This window comes from Plectropomus leopardus, unplaced genomic scaffold (genome assembly GCF_008729295.1).
Source record: "Plectropomus leopardus isolate mb unplaced genomic scaffold, YSFRI_Pleo_2.0 unplaced_scaffold29014, whole genome shotgun sequence".
NCBI classification, from domain to species: domain Eukaryota; kingdom Metazoa; phylum Chordata; class Actinopteri; order Perciformes; family Serranidae; genus Plectropomus; species Plectropomus leopardus.
The window spans coordinates 1-6,847 of record NW_024631618.1 but is presented as its reverse complement, the minus strand read 5'-3'; the positions used below and the strand labels follow the sequence as shown (position 1 = coordinate 6,847).

The following is a 6,847-nucleotide window of genomic DNA, read 5'->3' as shown; positions in this document are numbered from 1 at the left end:
AGGAAACAAACGGTCATCTCCAGGATGTCAGCTTTCTCCAGCTTGGAGTCTGGCTGCTGTTTGAGGAAGTCTGGACCCAGGAGAGACTTGAGCTGCTCGATGCTGCTGTTGATTCGCTCTCTGCGTAACTTCTCCACCAGAGGCTTTCTGAGCTGCAGAAAGAAGAGCAAAGTCATTAATACACTTATTCTGGAGCAAAGTGAGAGCATAAAATAAAACAACCTCTTACTGACAATACTGAAATGTAGTTGAATGTTGAATTTACCTTGTGGGTCAGAGTCAGATGCTCCTGAGAGTTGGTGATTGCTGCAGTGATTGTAGGTGCCATGTCTGGATCTCTGTGCTGTAGAGGTCTCTGTAGAGAGAATCTGATCTCTGCTGGCTTCAGCCCTCCTATTTATAGTCCCACATCTCCATATCAATGTGTGGGTCTTGGTTTGAGTGGAGTTTCCCACAGTTTCAGCCAATCAGAGAACGTGGTGAGACAATGGAGGACACAGCACACTTAACGCTGTTATTGCCCCGGGGGACAATGGTTAGATCTCAGGGGAACAGGTGGAGGATTGGGGGGGTGATGGAGAGAGACTCTCAGAGCTCTGTGTGAATCTGGGAAAGTGGTGACCCTGTAGAGAGAGCAGATCTGCTGCCTGATGCTGGGATCAATGACTTTGACTGAGCACACGCTCATCACCCCATCACACACGTGAGGAATAGGCCTAACAAATATAGTAAAAATAGTCAAAATATGCAAACTAAGAAGAATGTTTTGCTTTTGTTTTGGTTTTTTCTGTGTTATTTCCCCATTATTTGTATTAAGCCAAGTGTAGCAGGTGGATTGCCCTTATCTGTTTATTCATTTACATTTTTACCACTTAACTGATTTAATTTTTCTGGCACCTTTTTTTATCAAAAAGGTGCCATCTTATAAAATAATAGTGAAAAAATACAGTGAGTTTCATGGCACTTGAAATAAACTCAACAGTAATCTGGCTGCTGTCCAGATGTAGCCGAGTCATTTGACACGTGCCTTGTCGTCAGTGTGAGGAACACGTTGAGCTCAGTTTCCCACACTGACTCCCTGTATGGTTTGGTCAATGATCCACAAAGGGACGTCAGTGACAGATGCTGGCTGTGTGTTGTTATAGAAACAGAGTCTGACATCACCAACCATCTGGAGGGAACGCACGCCATTGGCTGGCTCTGACTCTTTAAAAGATTTGAAATTTTGGTGGGAAAGTTTATCTTCAAGTATCACCGAATTGATTTATAATCAAATATTTTAAGTTTTCAATCATTTGGTCACACATTTTTAACCTCAAGTCATAATCATGCTTCATTTCTGAGCATTAACTGGATCAAAAGCTCTACACATGAGGGCGGGAGGTTCCCTGGACGGCAGCTGTTTCCTGAAGTGTGCCAAATCCCTTTGGAGAATGACTAGGCTGCTGGTGGGATGAATGTTATTCACACTGGCCTCTTCTTTCCAGGGCTTTCCCACACTCCTTCAGTTACCAGAAAACAGACATGTGCTCCTCCACAAATGGACCTTTTAAGGATCCTGTGCACAAGCAGTGAGCACCGCCAAGTGTGGGGCCCGTGTCAAACAGTAATTAGGTTAACCATGCCCATTAAAATAAAAAATAAACAAATTAATAATAGTAATAATAATAATATTAACAACATTATATGCATCGAGTGCCTCACATTAAAATAGAAAGAACATAAAACAGCCCATCGAGGTAATTTAATATAAAGGGGCATTTAAACAATTGAAAACAAAAAACTAGTACACAGATACCAATACCATGGCAAAACCATGTATGATAACATCATTAGATCACAAACTCATTAGTTTCTAAAGCCATAGATAATATAAAGTCAAGCAAAAGACATCATTTAAACAAGGAAGCAGCAGAGTGAAGTGTAAAAAGAGTTTCAGGGCTATTTCAGGAAAGTCAGAGCTAGTTATTGGCTTAACTTAATGTAAGAAAGGTGCACTTAAGCAATATGTCAAAATGAAAATGAATTATTTCACACTTCACATACATAATTCATTAACTTTAACACAAAGTGCTTTACAATAAGGGCATTATATTCACTGAATGTCTCACGTGAAAAAATATACAGAATGAACATAAAACAGGCCAACAAGGCAACCCAAATGATTTACAATATTTGAGGACACTGTACTCATTTTCCTTTGATTTTTTTCACAGAATGGATTTAAACATTAACATAATCTGTGCAAGATAAAAAAAAAAAAAATTAAAAAGTGACCTTACAACAGATCACATCATACTGAAGTAGCATTCAGTTAATTTAATCTCATGTAAATGTTACGTTGTCACGGCCAACAGGACACTGAAAACAAAAATAAGATGAAAACTGAGAAGGGCCTACATCTCAATATTAGCAAAACCATCCTAAAATCATAAAATAAACAACATGCAACATCTTTTTTTATATTGCAGCAGTGTGAAGTGTAAAAATACACAGTTGTATCAGGCCGTCAGAGCCAGTTAAAAGCTAAACGTGTCAGTGAGAATGGGCACTTGAGCAATATGTGTAAATGGAAATAAATTATTTCATATTTTACTCACATAATAAATAATAATTTCAGAATTGTGAAATCTCATGTTTGTGTAGGCGGCTGCCGAGTCGGAACATTAATAAGGCGGAACGTCTGATTTGTCATTTTGTCCACTCAGGTCATAATTAATGTGACAGGAAGTTGATAGTGGGTACCTGACGCGCCAAAATAAAGATGGCTAACCAGAATCAACAATTACTGCCAGAAGATATTCTTTAAAACTTATTTTGTGACTGAAAGTGGTACGGAAGTTTGAAAGTAGCTTACCGCACCCGAGGAAACAGAAAAGTACGAGTCAAGTAAAGAAATGAAGCCTCAGCGGGAGCAAAGACCTCACCGTTAACGGCTAATTTAACGTCGCACAGGTGCAGCCTCCTCCGTCCCCAAAGACTGGATCCTGCTCTCCTCTGGGACTCCTGCCATCACACCCGGTGATTTTTATATTCTTACAAACCAAAGAAAGACTATCAAAAACTTTAGACTTTTTTTTTCTGTTTACAAAAAGCAGGAAAACTCGATTAGCATCTCAAAGCGTTTCAACCGTTAACGAATTTAAAAAATGAAGGCTAATGAGGGTAAAAAAAATAACACCAGAAGATGGTCTTTTTTTAAACATTTGTGACCAGAAATTCACACCGAAAGAAGGAAGGACACAAAGTGCAGCACCTGTGGAAATATCACAAGACGAGACAAATGTAAAAAGTGAAGAAATGTAGCCTGAACGGCAGGAAACGCCGGTTAACGGCTAACTTTAGAGCAGTGTTGCCTCCTCTGTCAACACAGCTCCTGAGGTGGAGCTGCTGCTCTCTGCTGGGACTCTTAACACTCTCTTGGGATGATTTTTTTGGGCCTAACCAATAAAAAAGAAGTCCTTCTTAAACGTTGCCCAGTCTGTTTCCAAAAGGCAGAAGAACAGAGGTTGCTTCAATCTCGGAACCGTTCAGCATTTATTGGATTTAACGAACATTTTCACTCAAAATTGGAGGACCAGACTGAAGCCCCACAGGTGGACAGTGACGGGCCCCTGAGAGAAACCAAACCCAAAGAAACAGAGCAAGAAGAGCCACCAACACTTCCCTGGTTAAGTTTCGGGTGAGTAAGGATTTAAAAGTAAAAGCTTTATTGTTTACAATTGGCATATAGTTGTTGTTGTTTTTTAGTAACCGTTTTTAAAACAGTATATTCAGTGGTCAATACAAAAGAAGAAGACTAGGTACAAAACAAACAGACAAAAATAACATAAAATTAAATTTAAAAAAGTAGACACAAGTATGAACACGCACATGGGTTGAACTAATTTGATAAATAATAAAGTTTTAAGATTTGCATTAATTAATAGATGAGGGTATTTTTGCACTGCATATTTTTCAGTAATATATTGTTTTAAGATATGTATCTTGATCTGTTCTTTTTGTTTTTAAATGGTCTAGAGCACAGTTTATTAAAAACAAAAATAATTAATATAAAATTTGTCTAAATAATGAGCAAATTATTAAGATACAATTAATTCTTGGAGAAACTTGAATTTTTTTATGATGGATAAATCAGGTTCTTTGATTGAAGTTTTCTTGCCAGACTGTCTTTTGAGATCCATCTGAAAATCTGTCCAGGCGCTAGTCACATGTACACTCTTCTAGTTTCTGGTGAATAACAATTTAAAATGTAAAGCTTTATTGTTTACAATTTGCATAATATGTTTTACTTTTTATTTACAATTTTGAAAACAGTACATTTAGTGGTCAATACACACATTTAAAAATGAAAAAAAAATGAGACAGGTAGCCACAGAAAACACAGACAAAAATAAAAGTAAATAAAATAGACACGTGTATGAACACACACAGGAGTTTACCTAATTAGTTATATAATAAAGTTTCAAGATTTGCAGAAATTAAAGAACAAGAAAGAGGAAATACATCATTTCCTCTTGTGACATTTACCCAAAAAGATCCCAAGATAAACAGTATATGAAATGTTTGCACTCACATTATCTGTAATATAAACTACAACTTTGAAAATAAATTGTGTTATATGATCTGTCTTTAGTGACAACTGGTGGTGAATATCAGACGAAGAGTCTACTTCAAATTCAAATCTCTTGTGAAGAAAATCATCATCAGGGTATATTGCTGACACCAGCCGTTGACTCTTCAAAGCTGGATGTTTTGAGATTGCAGTTTTGAGAAGCATAAAAACATTTAGTGAAATTAACCAAATTCTTTATCTAATTTACAAATTATTACTCGCAGAAACCTTTTCAAAACCATGCTCAAACTTTGTGCTCTCATTGGATGAAATTACAATATTCTAAAAGGGTGTTGATGCTGATTTATATCAGAGGAACATTTACAACCAGGCATTTTTTTCAAACAAGTTCTTGTTTTAGGAGCCATAGTCTCTTTTAATCTCTGTCTTCAGGGCAAAGGTCTTTATCTATTGTCCCTCAGGGCTCTGTGAGTGAGTTTTCTCTGGTTTCCCACACTCTGTCCTTTCAGTGCTTTCACCACAGGAACAATAGAAGTGTGCCTCATTATGCAGCACATTAGATACCATTTCTTAACTCTTTAAAGTGAGAGATGGTTAATTTTAAACGTTTTTCGATAAAATACCCCAAACCTGACAACACTAAAATAATGGTGCAGTAAAGTGTCTTTGAAATGTACATTTTCTCATTTAGTTTGATGACTTGACTGACTCCAGAGTGACATAATATTGATTATCTCTCCTTACAATAAATCTTAATTTAATCACATTCATATACTTAGTTTAATACTAAAAGGTTATGTTATAGATAAAAAACTCATGTGAACAGTGATGGACACCTCAATTCATTAAGTTAATATAAAAATAAATAAATATTGAAAGTCTCTCTTTTATCATGACACAGTGACGTAAGAACACACAATTTTCAGCTGGCAGTGTTTGTTTATTCATCAAGGCACAAAGAGCCACATAAAGCAAAAAAGCTCCAACTAGAGGTGATGATACATCACAACAACTTGTAGATTTCTACAAGACACACTGTACTCAGAGAGAGTAAAGGAACAGCTGTCTTTATAAAAGACAAATGATTTACAATATTTGAGGACACAGTACTCATTTTCCTTTGATTTTTTTCACAGAATGGATTTAAACATTAACATATTCTGTGCAAGATAAAAAAAATATTAAAAAGTGACCTTACAACAGATCACATCATACTGAAGTAGCATTCAGTTAATTTAATCTCATGTAAATGTTACATTGTCACGGGAAAACTGTGACAGAGTAACATTAAACAAACCTTTCACAGTAAAAGAATAATCATACTGATCTTAAAACAGATCATTTTTAAATAATCACATTATGTGAGGGAAAGTCAGTTTTGACAAAATGTTCATAAAAAGAACTGTTAGGATTTTTGAGGGATTCAAAATCATCAATACCTATCAAGAGGTTATCAATATCTTTATGCACAATATTGTACCAACACACGACGTGCTTTGACACATAAAAGTATCACATGAAAATTGTGACATTAAGCAAAACCTTTTAAAAAAAGGGCTAAATATTTTGATCTCACAACAGATCAGTTTTGAGAAACCAGAGAGATTAAAGTCTCTATGACAATATGTTCATAATAAAGGTCAGTTAAAGGTTTTGATCAATATGATCATTGCCAATCAAATGATACTGAATGTATCATTGTACAGTGAGATATAATAATTGCTGATGCAATCAGATTTGGTTCATGCAACATGCATGACAAGATGTTTTCTTTCTTTACTTGAAAGATAATGTTGCTGTCATTTCCTCAGGAAATATCATCTTGCAAAAAGAAAACACAGTGCAGCCCTCTGTACAAACAGAAGAAATAGTTTGTCAAATGTCAATTCAGAAGAACTCAGTTCCTCTAATCTTTGACCAATATGGTCGTGTCAGTTTGTCTGGTGGTGGTGTCTACCACGGCCTCCAGAGGACGCTGTTGACTGGACTCTTGTCTTTGGTGATGCTGGTCTGGACTGTGGAGCTCAGAGGAGAGAAGTCAGCCTCTCTCAGGTTCTTATCAGAGGAAGACTGCAGCTTGTTGAAGTGGTTCAGCAGTCTTCTCTGGGACTGTGTCTTTAGCTGCTCTTTGGACAGGAAGTGTGTCACCTCTTGGACACACCTGGAGTAGCCCTGATGGACAGCTGCTGAGTCCACAGCTTGATTCTGCTGCTGCAGTTGTCTGAGGAAACAAACGGTCATCTCCAGGATGTCAGCTTTCTCCAGCTTGGA

General features: G+C 36.8%; 2 protein-coding genes across 2 annotated transcripts; both read right to left on the bottom strand.

Moving 5' to 3' along the window:
• Positions 1 to 5: 5 nt before the first annotated feature.
• Positions 6 to 3,013, bottom strand: LOC121938271 (transcription factor HES-5-like; the record flags this gene model as incomplete). Its single annotated transcript, XM_042481536.1, has 3 exons — positions 2,947 to 3,013; positions 266 to 393; positions 6 to 152 (listed from the first exon to the last, which is right to left on the bottom strand). Coding segments are annotated over exons 1-3 (342 nt in total), but the record flags the coding sequence as incomplete, so codon positions are not given.
• A 3,516-nt stretch (positions 3,014 to 6,529) lies between these two features.
• Positions 6,530 to 6,844, bottom strand: LOC121938272 (transcription factor HES-5-like; the record flags this gene model as incomplete). The annotated part of the gene is made up of 1 exon (XM_042481538.1): positions 6,530 to 6,844. A coding segment is annotated over one exon (315 nt), but the record flags the coding sequence as incomplete, so codon positions are not given.
• Positions 6,845 to 6,847: the final 3 nt, after the last annotated feature.